Source organism: Etheostoma spectabile, chromosome 3 (assembly GCF_008692095.1).
Source record: "Etheostoma spectabile isolate EspeVRDwgs_2016 chromosome 3, UIUC_Espe_1.0, whole genome shotgun sequence".
Lineage (NCBI taxonomy): Eukaryota > Metazoa > Chordata > Actinopteri > Perciformes > Percidae > Etheostoma > Etheostoma spectabile.
This window is the reverse complement of record NC_045735.1, coordinates 2,116,902-2,136,207: the sequence shown is the minus strand read 5'-3', so window position 1 is coordinate 2,136,207 and position 19,306 is coordinate 2,116,902. Positions and strand designations below refer to the sequence as shown.

At 38.4% G+C, this 19,306-nt stretch overlaps 1 protein-coding gene across 3 annotated transcripts in view; it reads left to right on the top strand.

The window, feature by feature from the left end:
- caln1 (calneuron 1) overlaps positions 1 to 19,306 on the top strand; it is an 84,015-nt gene that overhangs the window by 41,615 nt on the left and 23,094 nt on the right. For all 3 annotated transcript variants that reach the window (XM_032512089.1, XM_032512088.1, XM_032512087.1), the window contains 2 exons: positions 1,773 to 1,916; positions 7,335 to 7,447. In XM_032512089.1, the coding sequence (XP_032367980.1) occupies positions 1,773 to 1,916; positions 7,335 to 7,447 (257 nt within the window). The remainder of the gene's footprint in view (positions 1 to 1,772; positions 1,917 to 7,334; positions 7,448 to 19,306) is intronic.

The window sequence follows — 19,306 nt, the reverse complement described above, 5'->3', positions numbered from 1 at the left end:
ACAGTAAAAATGGACCTACATAACCAAGTTGGTTCACTGCTTAGCTCCAAGCTAGCAATCAAACACGACAAAGGCTGTCACTGGAATAGCGTTTTGAGCTAACGTTAGCAATCAAACAATCATAGATAGCTATACAATTTTTAAAATGATTCCCATCTTCTGTTATTATTTGTAATAAGAAAAGTGTATTATTTCATGGATTTCACTAATTTCAGTATGACAGTTATGTCGTAAATCGTTCAAATCTGAGCATGCGCGACTAACATCTGCACTCGACCAGAGCTGGTCTGACTCGACTCTCATCGGGTATGACGCGTTATGCCGTAAATCATTCACATCTGAGCATGCGCAACGCAAATCTGCACTAACCTCACATGGGCACACAGATGGGCGCAGGTGCAGTTTTTTGTTCAAATGACTTTTACTGAAATTGACAACTGCATTGTGCTTAAAATAGCAAAGACACTTGTGCCATGCCGGCTGCAAGATAGTGCCCTATAACTTGCTAACATAGTGGACTCGTGGATTGAATTATTTTGTTACGACTCATTTATTAATGACTCAGCATCATCTGTATTAGAAAAATCAACAGCTTTGCCAGCCGACATACTGACTTAATTCAATCTTTCCCACAAGTCCCAGCGGACTTCTGCGGACCATTAACGTACAAGGAGAACACCAAGCAGCGGACCAAACCACTTTGAGGCAAGGTAGGGGGAACTAAAAATGAAGAAGATCGCTGAGTTGAATCCACATTGCTGGGATTCCACCAAATTGGTATTTTTTATAGGGCTATCAGGTGTTTTATGATGTTTATTCCTTCTTTATGTACTGTAGGTTCATGTAGCTGCAGTATGTTTTATGAGTATTGGCCACTAGAAAAGTGAAAATATAAGAAACCACAAAGGGAACCTTATTGCCCCATGCTGCAGCCAAAGACAAAGTAATTTGATCAAGTAAAGGTTTAAGAGCAGTAAAGATCCGACTATAAAGGGTTACAGGAGGATTATCATTACAGAAAAAATGAAAAAATCTGTTTCACTGCGGTGCTTCTGACTTTTTTCCAATCCTTGCTTTTTCACGTCTCTCTAAGGCAGATTTAAGAATTTGTTTCTATAATTAAAATTCACTTTACTTGTTTTTCTCTAGGGATGTATAGTAGATACTATGACCGTTGCAGTGCTACTAAACAAACCCCACCTCTCTAACTTGCTAATTTAACTGTTGCATTTGATGATGAAGTAATTAAATGATTAAAAATATTCTGGAAATACAAAGGAGGAAACAAAATACGGAGCGTAAAGGAATGAAGGGTTACGGTCAATGATTGTGAAATTATCAAAGCGAGCAAAGGTGAGAGGGGCTGTGACAGCAGGTGGGGAAAATGAATCGATGGGCGGAATTGATCTTGTTAACTTGGGGCAATGGTGCAAGACCAATTGCATAATGCGCAGCCCAAAGCTGGGTCTGACAGGAAGAGAGAGGGAGGTAGGAAGGTGGAGAGGTGTGCGAATGATGATGAACGAAGGGGAAGGTTGAAATGCCAAAAGACTTCATTAAATGCCAGATTAATTAAAAGTCGTGTATCACTGCCAAAAAATGAATCCAAAAAAAATACAGAGAACTGTGTGAAGAAATCATCATGTGGATGTTTAATACACACAGTGCTGTAAGTGAACATGCATAAGTGGTCATATTTGTGCAACTCGGAAGCAGGATGTGTTGGGCATTGTTGAATAGATGCTGAGTCGATTTCCTGTTTGTCTTGGCAGAGATCCGGGAGGCGTTTAAGGTGCTGGATCGTGACGGGAACGGGTTCATTTCCAAACAGGAGCTGGGTATGGCCATGCGCTCTCTGGGCTACATGCCTAGTGAGGTAGAGCTGGCCATCATCATGCAGAGACTAGACATGGATGGTGAGTCACATGTGCACACACACACACACACACAGGTGTAAAAATGTACTGTGCAATGCAGATTGGGTTCCTCCTCTTTTTGGTTACATTATGAATAGATATTCTTCAACATAAAAATGTAAATACCATTAGGTGCATGGTCTTATCATTTTACAGGAAACCGCAGGGTGTTTTTAAGCACTCTTGCCTGTTCAGATGCACATGTTACATATTCCTCTGTGTCATGTATAAAACATTGAGTGTGTATTCATTTCTATCTCAACCACTCGTCGTTTCTGCTTGAAACATGAAAGCACCAAAGAAAAACTGCTGCATGGGGAAAACATGCTTAAGTAAGAAATATGCGAGATGAATAAAATGTACGCACACATGCCATGTGGACAGTTATTGTTGATTAAAGTTAGTTTTCATATTGGTTGTCCAACTAGAACATAACTAATTGCAGATTCAATGCATTCGCTGCGGCACTGAAATCTGTGGGAAAAGGCGTCACGAATGTGAGTTCTTATGGTTCCTGCTGTGAAAACAGTGAAATGTGAATCATTAGACATGTATTTCTGCAGTATCATTCTTACCTTACTGTGACCTTTTAACCGCTTGTCCTCGGAGAGAAAACTCTAAGCAGCAAGAAAACACAAAAACAAGCAATCCCTCTGCTTGCACACAGCATTGTACAAAGGTAGGTGCCAGGTATAGGCAAAGCCGTCAACTCTAACTGTGATTGACATTTCAAAAGATGGGACTCTTAAAATTGTATGAAGCTGGGATGGAAAAATGCAATATGCAAATGTCAGATCACTGGGAAAATATTCAAATTCTTCATGCTGCTATCACAGCCTTGATAAGTGCTTTTCAGTTTCACTCTGAGAAGGCTGAATATTAAAGTTTAAGATGTTAGACTGCCTCTTCTGACTCATCTGCTTCAGAATCTCAGGAGGCCGTAGCTGGTTATGTGCCTCAGGGCTGGGTCTTGTTGCATTGTCTGCTGCAACTTGAAGAAGCAGGCGAGGCTACTTTCGGAACTGACGAAGGTCACGGCAGCTTTGGTCCCAGGAAGGGAAGTGTAATGCTGTTTATTTATTTATTCACTGGGTTCTCATTGTTCTTTCTGTCTCTGTGTATTGAATATAAGTTTGTTGGAGTTGTAGTCTGTAGTCCTAAATCAGGTAAACGTGTTTGTATTAATTGATGTCATTAGCGAAATACTTGGGGTTTTCTTCACTTAGGCATTATTGAATGTTAGGATCGACTGGCTGCCTCATGAGGGCTTTGTGTTTGTTAATTTACCAAACTTCTATCCAATAAAGACGGCTCACTCAGATACGATCCAACCGGTTTAGAACAACAAATGAAGAAAGAGGCCTGCACACTGACTTCATGTCCACAGAAGCTATCAGGTGCAAAGAATCTGTCTGATTTAAAATATAAAATAGTGACATAACTAACATGGTGTGTATCAGTAGAGTGTAGATAAGATGCAACCAGTTGCAGTTGGCCAGTAGGAGGAAAAGAGAGCGCTTCCAATCAGTTGTTTGGCTTGGCTATCATTGTAACCTTGGAATGACAGAGTCCTTAAAGCCTAAATTATGTGTACAATTTGAAAAATTTAGTGCCCACTAGTAATGCACACTGGAACCCTCTACACACAGATCTGACATGGGGACACAGGGCAGAATACGCTAAAAATAACAGTGTGCACAAAATGCCTGATGCCTGATGAATCCAATAAATAACAAATGATTCAGTGATTAGTCAATTTTTCATGAAGTAAATTGTATGATTAATGTAAACAATCATTAGATGTAGCCCTAATTCATTCAGTCATTCATTATCTACCACGTTCTTCACATGGAAACACAGGGGCTATAATAACCAGTTCCATCACACAGGGAATAGAAGATATAATGGAGGAACATACAGTTAAGTTGACAAATACACAGTGTGGCATTTTTTTTTAAACCTTTATTCATCCAGGTAAATTTATTGAGAACAAATTCTCATTTGCAACGACGACTTGGCACATTCACGCAGTTAAAGTACAACCACAGTCTGATCTGCTGGCCACTGAGCAGCGGTTGGGGTTTAAGGGCCTTGCTCAAGGGCACCTCAGTGGTGGGGATGAGGGAGGGACAAGTGCTGCTCTTACACTTTCCCCACTCAGATTTTATCCTGTCGGTCTGGGGATTAAACCGCCGACCTACCGGTCACAAGCTTGCCTCTTATTTACAGAGCAGTGTGTGTAAGGATTTTATCGTATGCGTGCGTGTCGACACCATAACAAAGAGCCAGTGATCAAAGGGACACGGCATGGATGAGAGGAGGCATTGGCAGATAAATGAGATCAGACCCATTGGACCACAGCCATGGATTCTGAGCCCCAGTGGCCAGGTCCAGCTGATCTCTAGAAGATACTGACAGGTTATCTCCGCTGTGAGACCTCTCCTTGTGATTGTTATTGAGTTCTGTTTGCCCTTCATGGAGAGGTGTGGCTACTTTTCTTTGTTCCATATCAAAGCATTGCACCAGTCTTTGTTTTTTTCAGTATAGATTGCGTATGTTTTTCTTTTTCTTCCGATGTTAATGACCTGGATGCCATTACTCTTCTTCTAACTTTGACTCTAATCTCTAAATTTGTATCCGTGTTTTCATGAGTTCACTAAATACCAACTGAGACCAACATTTTGTTTTATTCCCTATTATCTTTAATCTGACTTGTTTGACTGTAGCTAAAGGGGGCATGATTTCACATCTTTCTTCAATATTTCATTGTTCTATTTTAAGCTGAATCAGGATGCTTGGTTATGACATAACACAGGAAGAGACTTTGTGGCTTAGAATATAACAGACACAGAAAGTGACTCAGTGACTTGGTGCACAATGTTGAGGTGTCACAAACTGCTGATACATCACAATAGAAGCCGGCGTGCACCGGTGATGTGTTCAGTAAAGCAAACAGGGTTTTTAGGGTGAACGTCAAATATTCCACAGTGTTTTTTAGATGGAATTCTTATGTACTGTACGTCTGGTAAAAGAGGAAGTTACAGCAAAATAAATATGAAGGTAAAGGAGTTTCAGTTTGGAGTGTAAATACTAAGTATAAACCGATTTTTTGAGTATGACTTGTCACTAAAGCCAATCGGTACACCAGTTCAGTAGTTTCATCTGGTTGAACCTGTGTAAATAAAAGTTTTCTGGTTTCAGCCAGATAAATCCATGTATGTTTTTTCCAACTTGGGAAAATGAATTAACATGCACTAAAAATCTGTGGGTTAAAAAAGCAGCCTTCAAAAAAGACAACAGACCACAAGGTTGTTTTGATCCAGTAAAGCAACAGAATCTGATATAAAAATATATTAAAACTGTCATTTATTAAACAGTTGTAATTTTACAAAACTTCTTCATATCACCTACAACAGAAAATGATGGTATGAGACAAACGGGTATTTAACAGTGAGTCATATGGAGAATTATGAAACAAGACGACTCCTTTTTTATTACATTGTGACTTTCAAGCTATGTGCGTAGTTTCTGTCGCCCCCATGAGTCCACCTCTATTCCTAAAGATCTCAGCAGCACTTCATCTGGACCCACAGCCCTGCTGAATATGCTTGAATGCAAGTGCAGTTAGTGGCATTAAACGTGGCCATGCATGCCCCAGGGTGGCTGGCACAGCACACGGAGTAGGGGCAGAGGGACTGGAGGTAGGGGCAGATTGTATTAAAGCATCAAAAAAGGCAGGGACCTAAGACAAGGTCCCATGCCTCATCTGCATAAACCAGGAAGAGCAGGTGGGAAGATAAATCCATTAATGTATTTGCCACGTGAAAAATCACAAGGAAGTAGGAGAAAGTAGAATGATTTTACAACAGCAAAGTGTAAACAACGAGACAACAAAAGGAAAAGCGAGTGAACAAACGGGTTTGAGAGAATGTAAGATAGCAACAATTTCTGTCTTTGCTTTACAGTCTTTCAAGGTTTTCTCTCTCTTTAGGTTTTATTTGTCATGGTTTTGAATTTAAATTACATTAACGTAAGTTAGCTGCATGTCAAACCCATTATTGTAAAACATATAGATCTTTATTCTCAACTAGTTTGACTGAATTTTTCACGTCTCTTCTCACAATTTCCTAAGAAAGAGCTTTCTATGTAGGTTTGGTTCATCTAATAATAAAACCAGACTCAAACAAACTGCGGGGGAGATAAATAATCCTCACCAGGCTTCTAACAACGTTCCATTCAGAGAAAAATGGGAAAGGATTTAAGGTTAGTTAGAATTTGTACAATCTGCAGAGTTTTGATGTTTTGTTTTGGCAGTCGCTTCAATAACCATCAGCAGGCTCCCATATCAGTACTTTTGAAATCGACGTGCACAGCAAGAACTCCATGTTGTGAGTGATTCAGTCGCTGGAAAAAATGAACTGGATGATTTGAATCGTGCTGGGCTTAAAGTACAACGACACAAAACCAAAGCGCATCCATATTCCCCAGACATAGGGTGTTTCTACAAACACATTGTAGGAAAAACTGCAGAACAACTTTTATAACCCAAAGACTTGATGTTCTGTGCTATGTAAATGGATGTTTGCCTCAGATCCAGACCAAGAAACAAAAGAAGTTTGCTTTTTTGTGCAGCCTGGATATTAATCTGCAGTCCACAGAATAACTGTTCATCACTTTATCACATAGACTTAGACTTAGACTTAGACTTCTCTTTATTTATCCTTTTGGGATGACTCCCGCAAGGAAATTGAAAATTCCAGCACCAGTTTTAGCAAGAAAGAACAAATTAAAAAATAGATTAAAAAAGAAAAAAAAAAAAAGAAAAAAAAAAAGAAAAGAAAAGACAGTATAAAGACAACAAAATAACAATAATGATAATAACAACAATAAGAACATTTGTCAAATAAAACAAACAAAAGACCATAAATTATATTATAAGTGTCAGTTGAGTCCAGTATTGAAGTGATAAAGTGACTAGTGTGCGTGTATGTATGTATGTATGTGTACTGTGTGTATGTGTATGTAGTGTATGTATGTATGTATGTTGTTGTTTACTGTGTATGCATGTATGTATATATGTATGTATATATGTATGTATGTGTGTGTGTATGTATGTATGTATGTATGTGTGTATGTATGTATGTATGTATTGTCCTCTGCCCTATTTCCTCCTCCCCCCTAGTGAGGAGTTGTAGAGTCTGATGGCATGAGGGACAAAGGAGTCCTTGAGTCTGACATAGAATGGAAAAGGATTGAGTGGGGATGGGTTTTATTTGAGTTTGAACATCACCTTTGGGGATGTTCAGGATGGGTTTGGTCTGGTTTACAACCAGCAATTACTTTGAATAAACTTGTAAACAATGCAAATATCAGTACATCATCAGCAATCAATAACGTGTCTTTTCTTTATTGTGTCAGGGGATGGACAAGTTGATTTTGAGGAGTTTATGACGATCCTTGGACCCAAACTCCTGTCGTCTGAAACAAGAGAAGGCTTCCTGGGCAGCACAATAGATACCATCTTCTGGCAGGTAAAACTATATTGTCTTAAACACATCTGTTCTGTAAACTTAGCTGAGTCATAAGTTGACCTGGATATGAAGAAACGGATGCTGTATTTCTCAGTTGAAAGATGATGACTGCAAAGAAGGACAGGGAAAGAATCATGATTATTACTTTCATTCTTCAGCCTTCAAGGTTGTTTTCCCCCTGGAAACAAAGGGGCTACAGTGTTGGAAACCTTTTGTCGAATGAAAACTGTTGTTATATCCAGAAGTTCAAAGAAGTGGTCTGTGGTCTGCTGCAGTTAAAAACTGTGGTGAGGGCTTCACTTCAAGCAGAGTCAGGTGTGATTCCTGTGCACCATCCAACAGATGTAAAAAGCCTAGAAACCAGAAATAGAAAATGTGACTGAATAAATGACCTTTAGATGTTCATATAAACTAGTGCATCATGGTACAAATTATGGTGACCCCAAAAGGGACGTTCACTCGAGGAACAATCGAGTATGCGTGCAGCAGGATGGTAGAAAACGTGTTGCCGCAATGTCATGAAAGATTATTTCTATCTTATTTCAGAAACATACATAGCTATATTGCTCAGAAACCCATCTATAGAAAACAAAAGCATGGTTAACTAAGTTAAATACATATTGAGATAGAAGTATCTCATATCTCACTTTCTAAAGAATGTTGCACTAAGGTTTTTAATGCTTCTGAAAAATAATATTTGTGCTCCGTAAAAAAACACATTCTTGGTTTGGTTAAATTTTGACAATCTAATCCATCATGGTTCTGTACTAATAATATCCATATATTTTGTTAAAATAACAGTATTTTTTTAAAGGGGCAGTACAAAACAAAAGCTTAATATAGAGCATCTGATGTCCTTTGAGTGATATTGTAACTGGCAGATGTGCTTTTGGACAGCCTAAAAAGTTTTGAGAAACTGAAGAGACTCAGAGTGACAAAGGAATCGGTGACATTGTGAAAATAAAAAAAAAAAACGGGAAAGAAAATGCCAGTGTGGGTGTGAAATGAACTGACTTTGGATGTGTGACATAGAGTGATGAATGTGGGTGCCAATAAAAAGAGTGAGAGAGCATTAATGGGAATGATGAAAAATGGAGCAGGTGTGCGGGAAAGAAGGAGACATTTGGCACTGATAGTAACACTTGGCAAGCCCTTCCTCTCGATGTAATCATCAGCTTGACCCGGGCTTTTTCTCCAGTGCAGGAGCTTGTGGTTTACACCCCCAGGGACCCGAGTCTTTGGAGGTATAAGTGCACGCTGGGCGAACGTGCTGCCAGCCCCGTCAGGCTGCTGCAATGACCTTGGCTTGTGCAGGAGAGCGGTTGGCCAGAAAAGTTTTTTTTACTCCAAGTAACGCTGGTGGTTGTGGGTAGGGTGTTTTTTTTCTTTTGCATTTACAAACCCACATTTCTTGTCTGATGAATTACTGCAAGCTGATGTGTAGAGCATATCAGAGGGAAAAATGCACTCAAACCTTGATTTATCATCATTATTTCTTGCATCACAGACGATAAGTTGCCTGAGGTATTACAATTTTGTGCTTACTTTGTTAATGGATTGTGATGTGTGACGCAGCCCCTTCCTACATATTCATTTTGTGTTTTGTGTCATCCTGCTTAAATATCTGTTGGTGGTGTAAAACTTCTCAAGTTTTGATATAGCACTGTTTATATAACAGATACAGCTTCTTGGCTTTATGTACTATAAGGGGGGGTATCATACGATTGTTCTGTGCTCTTTTTAAAAACAGCTCAACAATTCATTTACAAAGTAGTCATAAAATCATAAAATATTACGTCTTCTCAGCAGGACAGAATGTTACATGTAACTTTTGGGCGCATTAGAAAATTGGAAATTATCTAACTCAAGTATACATAAAGACAAATGACACAATCTGACCAAAAGCCCATCCAACGTTCACTAAACAATGCATAAACCATCAACCAGGACAACTCATGCTGCTGGCTCATTATGTCCTACTCATCAAAATTCAGAAACTACATTGCCCTCGCAATCAACAAATGGTGCATGCTTATTAAAACTACTTGTCTTTTATCTCACCTTACAGGATATAAGACAACTTGCATAACATAAAATATGTAACAGAATAAGCAATGATGATAATTTTTTTGGTGCTTTTCCAATGATTTAGATTTAGATTTTGACTTTTCTTCTGATTTATTTGTCACTTTTTCCATGCTTTTTGGTGCTTTTTTTAAAACCTGAGCTGGTTTAAAAATTGGTTTTACACTTATATTTTCGGAATTCATGGTCAACAAAACTCATTTAGTATATCAAATTATACATACATTTTTAGTTAAAAAAGACAGAAATTATTAATTATTTTGACTAATAGTTAAGATCAGAGGATGTTGAGAGGATCACAGATGGGTATATGTCAAAGTTTAGTTCGGATACTGATTTGAAACCATTAAAAAAAAAAATTCCAATGATACAAGATTAAATAAAACACCCCAAAAAGTCTATGAAAGTAATCATTAATTTTACCTGAAGAATGTTGTACAGAATCATCCATGTTATTTGTGGGCAATTTGGTTGAAAGAAATCCATATTTCTGATATAAAACACTTTGAAACAGGTCAGTTTGACCCAAGGACAGCACTAGGGTTAAAGGGCTGGATGGTTTATGAATTCGCTTTTTGCTTTTACTCTTTGAACTGGCATTATTCAGCTTAACAAATATACAGTACAGTTTACAGTAGACTCTATATCTGTCAGAATCTGTGCGTCAATGAGATGTGCTATGCAAAAAATAACAGGTCAGGCTAAGTAAAGCAGTTTCTGACAACTTTGAATAACTTTGTGTAAAGAAAGAGTCAATATCAGCGTAAAGTCCTTCTTGAGCTTTATGTCAGTACATTCAGTCAGCACATGCTCATTTTTATGCTCTGCCTTTGAAACATAATAACCCAATAAGCTCATCTTGTAGCTTTATTAGAAGATTCAAAGCAAGCAGTGATTGTTTTTTTTTCTCTGCAGTTTCAGAACTGTATTTATGGAGTAACCTTGCAAGACCCAAATGTTTGAAGCCTTCAAACAAGTCCACAGACCTCTGTAGGTTCATGACTGATCAGCCCTCTTTATGGCAAAATCTAACCCAACCTTTTAAAAAACATGAATCATAATAAGCATGCAGCAACGACGCAATGCTGAAAGCATTTAACTGGAGGAGTTTTGTGTAACCCTTATTAAAATCCACTGGTATCAAAGCATTGGACAGTGTTTTACAGATTACATTTTCCTCCGTCTGGCTTTTTGTAGGATTTTACAATGAAGTATTTATATTCCCCAGCCGCGGTTGTCGGGTTTGGTTCCATCAGAGCAGAGCAGGATTCACTCAGGGTTGGGACATGCCGATCCTGGCAAACTCGAATGACCCCCATAGGTTGGGTGTTCTTCAACCATGAGAGCAGTTCAGTTCCTGTCTTAGCTTAGAGATTTTCTCATTCCACTAATGTCAGGCAAAGTGTCACATCCTCACCAGCTGGAGTGATGGGATAATGATTCACTCCCTGTCACATGCTCACCTTCCTACTCACTCGTATCTGCTCTTGATCTGAACAGTTTGTTAATGTATCTAATTATCCCGTCTGGATAATTATGAGCTTGTAATTGAACAACTGCTAACATTTTATTTTGCTCTGTTTTGCTGTTCTTCAGTGGCATGATTAGCAAAGAGAACGCTTCATAAATAATAAGCACACCAATTTCATAAAGACAAGACACATTTTTCTCTTTAGTAGGCATCTATTACATAGATTTAACTTACTTTATTATGATTGCATAAGGTAACTTCTGTCATTTGTTTTTATTATCTTTCAATGCCATTTTCTTAGGCTGGACTGGTATTACTTCACATGCAAGGACCTTCTGTGTGTGTGTGTGTCTGTGTGTGTGTGTGTGTGTGTGTGTGTGTGTGTGTGATAAATATTGAAGGTGTGTGGAATAAACATTTTAGGAGATCAAGGCTCCTCTACGCTTTTAATCACAGGTCATTGTCACTTACGTTGTACTAATTAATCCCTGAGCAGGATTGTGACTCACTGTTGACATGTTGGTTTATGCCAAGTGACCCGAGGACAGTGAGGCACACAGCTGCTCTGAATGAGACAGGAGAAAATGCAGAAGTGCTGTCATCATTCAGAACTGTGAAAACTCACAAGCTACTACTTGTCAAAAGCCATAAATCATCATAACCTGTCATAACACGGTGTGTGCCATCTTGGTCAGCTCGAGATTTAGGACAATTTGACTTGAGCTGGGTTGATGGGGATGTTGGTTATTTTTCTAGATTAGTCTCGCTTTGCAAGACCTTCCTCAACAGCGCTGCGGCGGAGGGTCTGGCCAGTCCACACAGCATTCTGGGTTGGGAGAAAAATGTGCTCTGGTTTGTCGGCATTTCTTTGAACCAGTCACAGTCGTCATGGGCGGCGCTAAGCACCGGGAAAAGCCACGGTGCAGCTGCAAAATAGCCTCAGGAAGGAACTTATTTTGGTGGAACATGGGTACCTTCAAAGGTTGTTTCAGTCGTGCAACAGAAAGCTCTGATTGGACAGATAGTCTAGCTAGCTGTCTGGATTTACCCTGCAGAGATCTGAGGAGCAGTTACTCATAGTCCTCAGAAATTCATCAGAGTTTAGAAAGCCAACACAAAGAAGGCAGAAGGTGACGGACATCCGGCCGAAAAGTAAAGACTGTAACGGAACAATCCCAGGAGTGGAACGTTGTGGATATAGACTATTTTAGATACAGTGTTTATAACATTTGAGCCTACATTTATGTTATTTACTAAAATACAATACCATTATATTATTGTTTTCTCTCCTGTATTCTTTCAGCCGAATGTCATTTGTATGCCATGGATTGTGTCCGAAAAAAACCCCAAAACATTGTGAGGAAGGTGGTCTGGAGTAAATCAATACTGGATTCTTATTTAATGAACTGCCCTATACTGTGAAACACTGCCCTGCACCAGTCACATTTTCATTTTTACTTTAAATCCACCCAGAGAGGCTGATGGTATTTTTACTTAATTTGTCTTAAGATATGCAATCAGTGGGTGATGGGGAATATCATCAGTACATATGGTAACACTTTATGATATGGTACAAAAAAAATTGGATAGTTACTAAGGAACGAGTGAGGAATTAATCAGGAATGAATCAGGGACAACGTGATATTTAATGAATCATTAATGATAAAGGGAAGTTTAGGGTCGTCTGCTGGAGCTGCTGCCCCCGCGACCCCACCCCGGATAAGTGGATGAAGATGGATGGATAATGAGTAGTTCTTGGGTAATGTGGATGGTGATACGTTAGACAAGATCAGGCTGGGGGGGGAAAAGCACAGTCTTTATGTCCTAAATTGTTAGCTGAATCAAGTTTTCCTTCATCTTTTCTCTTCCTCCCAGGGTCCATTGGGGCACAAAAAGCTGAGGTTAAGCATAATTTTCTTGCATTTTATCGATGTGAATATTCAGTAAAATGAAGAAAGCGATCAGTGCTCACCAAAGCTGAACAGAAGTAAAGTTTTATTACATCATTTAAGCATCAGGACTATCAGTATCAGCAAGGCACCGAACCCCCAACTGCTTGGGACGCCTTTCAATGGGCAGCCCCCCCACTCTGACATCTCTCCATTAGTGCATGTATAGGTACTGAGCATGTGTGTGTGATTCAGACCAGTGTGTGGTGTGTGTGTAATAACAACAGAGTGTAAATTGTAATTTCCCCTTGTGGGACTAATAAAGGAAACATTATCATTATTATTATTATTACTATTACTATTACTATTATTATTATTATTATTATTATTATTATTATTATTATTATTATTTAACATATGATGACAGATGACTGACAGTTGGCACATCATCTCTTTTTAGAGCTTTTGATCTAAAGGTTGGCAACACTTTGTATGTATTCTATCAGTTTTGACAGGGAATGACTTTAGATGGCCTCAGTTTCATTCAATTATGGGTTTTGGCTTCTTTCACGTGTTTATTGTGAAATGGTTATGGTTTCTGTTAAATGGAAATGGTTATTGTGAAATGGTCTTGTATTTTCACCCCAAACCGGATATTATAGTCTCCCAGTTTATCTTCAAGAATTTGCTGTCCATACAATCCATAATTCATGACCACCTTCATCCTTATGCCTGAGTCAGCTTTTGCAGTTCACTTTATTTTTTCCTCATTCCACTTATCCCATGATTTTGTTTGTGTAAAATCCTTAATGCTACCTCAACCTACTCAACAATGGTCTTAGTTTATAGCAGTTTGAAGAATAATATCTTCATACGCTCCTCCTTAAATGCAATTTGATGCTCATAAATCATACATGAAGTTTAAAGTTTATTGTTGTGTATTTTGGGCTACGATCAGATCCGTTGTGAGCTACACCTGATGGATTGTGGGTAACTTTAGCTTCCGTTGTTAGCCGTTGGTGTTAACCATTTTGTTGTAAAGACATGCTGTCGTGCTAATAAACGGTTACATGTAATATTCCATCGTAGTCAGGGTTGTCGTTGTTACATCTAGTAACATGAAACAGTGAAGAATATAACCTGAATCAAATGTAGACAAATCTTGAAATATTAAAAACTATTGACAGCATAAACTAGACATTTATATCTTGTAAGTATGTAAATTCTTAAAATCACATCAACAGAGTTTGTGATACACAAGGAATTATATCTTTGACATCACATGGAAGTACACACTGTTTTATTTGAGGTTTTTGAGCACTGCACAATTTGCAATGGTGTAATGGTTTGAAATATGGGCCTACGTGTGTGTGTGTGTGTGTGTGTGTGTGTGTGTGTGTGTGTGTGTGTGTGTGTGGGGTGTGTGTGTGCGTGTTGCGGTGTGCGCACGCGCACCTAAGTGGTTGGTACCCGCTCAGCAGTATTATCGACTGGTGGTTTGGAAACTTCAAGTTGTCAGTTTGTGTCCATGAGGAAGACGCAGTGCTCGAGGGTTGGAAGGGGTTGTCATCACCTCGAGGACGACTGTACTCTGCTTGTTCTAATTAAAAATGTAAGAGGGCATTCTGTCTGTGCAATTCTTTAAAGCATGAAGAAGTGGATTGTGCCAGTGTTTTCCAAAACTAAGACCATAAGAGTGCATGTCAAGATATTTCATCTACAGGGGAACGGATTGATGAAAGAGCTCCTTCAGATATCTACAGCTATCTGTAACAAAGATTATGTTTTGGTTTTAGTACATGGGAACCAAAGGGCTTCTTTCTAATTCCATCATTTCACACTCTGAATCCATCACAGAAGAGCTACTGTAGAGATGCCAGTTTTTCAACTGATAGCAGCTTCAGTTAAACACAATCCAATACAGCAACATTTTGCTTGAATGAAGGGCCTTGGACATAGATACATACTGCAAAGTGTTCTCTTATGTTTGTAAGACTTTTTCCCATTGGTAGGATTTTGTTTTAGTGGCCACTGTTCCGAAATCTTAACCTTCATAATAAGCTGCTTATCATAAGCACATAATTAATGGGCCTCATTCACCAAACAGATGTTCTTAAACCCCACTTACTCAGTTTTCACAAAAAGTCTGGCCTTTACCAATGTTTTTTTCTTTGGGATTTGTTCTTTAGTAAGAACAGAATCTACACACACTCAAGAGCACTGTTACTCACAATTTAAAACTGACATGTAGTAGTTATATTGTTTTTGTCCACTCTAATTTAACATTTCTCTCCATTTTGTAACCAAGTATTTTCTTATTTTACACACAAATATACATTTGTTTGTTTTAATAAATACACACTACTGCTCAATTGATAAACACTTTGAATTCCCATTGTGTATGAATTGTGCTAGGCCTATATAAATAAACTTGCTTTGCCTTCAATTCACATCCATTATGTTAATGGGGAACCCTGCCATCCAATAATAAGTGATTGATCATGCTATTTATACGCCAAGAGTATCTTTTATGTTTTGGAATAAAAAAATGTTGCCTCAGATTTCAGATCAAACCATTTATTTTCTACTTCATCCTTCTTCGGATACAGTGTTCACTGCATGAGTAACTGCATTCTCTGCATCAATTGTATTTGCTGCTTAGTATGCACTGCTGATGCTACTAAAGATGCAGTACCTCCACTTCAGAATTACTGAAGTTTTTCTTTCTTATGGAGTCAAGGCCTCCACCATTTCTCCAAGTGTGCACAAGATACGGGCCTGCCAGCTCATGCCCGTTTATGGGAATTAACAGTGTTTACCTATGCTAAATTGGAGCAACGGGCAGTTTCAATTCAAGTTTCAATTCACGAAGACATTGGGATTCATCATTCTAAGGAACACACCTGTGAACAATTCTGCAAGATACTTGAACACTCATGGCATCGCACTACAGTTATAAAAATGTTTGTCTGAGAAGCTAAAAAAATCAATCAAAATCAATCTCACTCGTTTTTGATGAAGCAACAACCTCAAATATGATTAAATACTCAATGTGCTGGTTCACTTTTTTCAAAGTAATAACACAACATCTGGCAAGCATAAAAGTCAATATGGCCAATGCCCCAGCACTCATGCTGGTTCTTTAGCACTTTAAGCATTTTAACCAGAAAACACTTTAGTTGACATGGTAACTTTAAAATAAATGGTGCAATGCATAGCCATTGAAGAGACGTTTTTTAAGCTATTGTTACTGTATTTTTGTTATTGTCAACATTTGTTAATTTATTTTACATTATTATTTATTTTACATAATTTATGTATTTCAGTTGGAATTTTAACATGCGGCAGTAATACTTAAAAACAAATGGTGCCATTGAAGAGAAGTCCATCTTGGCAGTTCCTGTCCTAGCAGTAGTAGAGGATGGACAACACTAACAGGATGGAGGCTGGAAGACACTTGTTGTACATGACTGTTAGCTTTTTCACTGTGACCTTTACATCCCCATCATTGCCCTGTGTAAGTGGTCAGTACAAAGTTGGTCCAGTGCAAAATAAGATGTTCATCTTTAGTATCAAAGTGGGCTTACTGATTGCTCTGCTTGAAGACATGTACTTGAAATAGTTCTCCACCAATTTAGCATATAACTAGGGCTGCACAATATATAGTTTTTTAATTGTCATCGCAATATCAACTGGCCCAATAAACATATCTTGAAAGGGTTGCAACATACCGCAAAAGACAATCAGAGAACTATTGTGAAAATATCAGCAGAAAAATGCATTTTAATATTATATTTAATGGTACCCTGTTCAATGTGTTCAATAAAAGAATGTTGGGAAGATTTCCTTTTGCATGTTTTAAATTCAACAAGCATTTCTTTTGTATTTTAGAAGAATACTAAAAGCAGCCAAACTGAGTACACTTTAATAAAAAACAACTGTTTCTTTATGGCAAGTAATATCGTTATCGTGACATTCAACCACGTTATCGCCTATTGCATATTTTTCTCATATCATGCAGCCCTACATATAACATTGTCAGACTCATAATCCAGCAAGAGCTGAGATTTGTTTTTGCAAAACCTAGTTCCTCCATTACCCACAATGCAACTTGCCCCTCGACAGTTTGAAGATTCATGTTTTTGTTAAAAAATGCTATTTAATAGCGGCTAATGTAGCCTGAAGACGGTAGCTTCAAGCAGAGAAGAGGAGCGGGCCACAGAGGTCTGGTAAACTCACTTCTTTCTACGTCCACACCCCCATATTTTCTTTTTCAAACTTGTAGTTTTCAGCCCCAAACAGCTCAATCCAACATTACTTCAAGTGGTTCACAACAACTTTTTTTTAAAACTTTTTGTACATAAACAGAAATCCTCCCTAAGACCTGTAAACGTACTCTGATGTGTAAAATAGGTGCACTTCCCCTTTAATATTTTTCTTATTTTTCCAAAGTGAACTTAGCAAAGACTAATGTGTTTGTTGTTGAGTTTGTCTTCCAATCATGTTACCAACAGGTAAACTGACAGCCAGGAGGAATGACTGAGGGGTTGCATACCTTTTTGACAAAACAGCATGAGTGAGATTATTTTAGAGCTGTTTGCACTATAATCAGTCTGTGGGCTTTCTTACTGTACACCCACTCTGAATAAGATGTGTTATTGCAGCCCTTAGGAGGAATAATACTAGGTTAAGTTATTGTCTTGATTTGTTCATTTGTGGTTTGTTTTGCTTTTCAGAAGACAATGTCCCTTTCTATTAAGATTGGGTCATTTTAAGATGATGGAGTGGTAGCTGGAAAGATGTCACTTCACCTCCTGGGCACTGAACCAATCATCAATGAACAGTATAAATTCTTATTTTATTAAGTAGAGGAGGGGATAATATCTCTTCACTTATTTACTTATTTGCTTGATGCTAACTGAGGAACTGCATTTCTATTTTTCAGAGAGAAGTATGATTTATTTATTTATTTTATCAGTTTATTTGTATATGCAATACATATAGGCATTGTTACATCTAAAGTGCAACCAGTGCAATGTATGTAGCACTTTTAGCCGTAGGCTAATTTGCAGTCCTTGGTTAGGCTTTTAGTAGTCTCGCTTTGCCGCACCCTCCTGCAAAGGGCGGTAAAAGAGGGTCTGGCTACTCTACATAGTTTTTGGGGATGGGAGGAGAATGTACTCTGGTTTATTGGCATTTCTTTAAACCAATCACAATCGTCTTGGGCGGTGCTAACCACCGGAGAAAAGCAGCGGTGCCGCTGCAAAATAGGCTCGAAAGGAACTCGTTTTGGTGGAACGGAAAGTTGTTTTAGTCATGCAATAGAATAGTCTAGCTAGCTGTCTGGATTTACCTTGCAGAGATCTCAGGAAAGGTTAACCATAGTCCTCATATATCAACCGGAGTTTAGAATGCCAACACAAAGGAAGCCCAAGGCAACGGTTATCTGGCCTAAATGAGTGAAATCCGGACGGAGCAATCCCGGAAGTGGAACGTCAAGGATATAGACTAGGCTTTTAGAAATGACACACATAGTAAAACACTACAACATGCTCTAACGTCTAGATGTGAGACGTGTGTTCATTATTGTCTCTTTAAAATCATAGTACATGCAAATCAGAGTTTGTTTATTGAATACACAGCACAGCAATGAGCTAGGTATGCAGCCTAGTTTCTGCAATAATTATACTGTCTTAAATGCTACAGATACTGGAGCCCAGCTTGGCAGGTTTTAACAGGATGTGTCACAAGGTTTCTGGATGTGTTAACCAAGTGCAATTAAAACATTCCCTACAGCAAAAAACTCACTGAATCTTTCTCAAAAAACACTACCCTTTTTTCAAGCTAATGAGAGAAAAAAAAGGGTCAGAGAGTTTGGTGTTTGTTCTCAGAGTTGTAGAGTTTTTCGGAGAGTAGATGTGAAGAGGAAGAAGTACACACAGGTATGGGGGGGGGAACCCTAAGTGTGAGCAGATATTCACCACTCTCAGCTCACAATGAGTAAATAAGCTCGGAGTGTAAAATTCTGTTTGCATCTTATTACTGTCAAGTGAAAAGCTTATCATTCAAATGAATTTAAATTAATTGATTGGCAGTTTTGGCGATTTTTCAAATCCCTTTCAAGCCCTCTACTGAAATGTGTAAATGTGCGGGGGAAAAAAAACAGAGTTTTGACACGACAACCGCAAAGACATTGCAGGCTGTCAAGAAAGTCAAATCCCATTTTTGAAATGTAAATGTACTAAAGTTCAGTAGATCTTCCACCACTGCAGGTTTTCATGGACTGATTTTCTGATGAACTTCTTGATCCCACCTCCTTACTTTTAGCTGAACATGGCTCAATGAATATTATCCCCCATCCTCGTTGAGGCTTTATAAACGTAGACTTTCATCCTAAATGAAATCCATTAATCT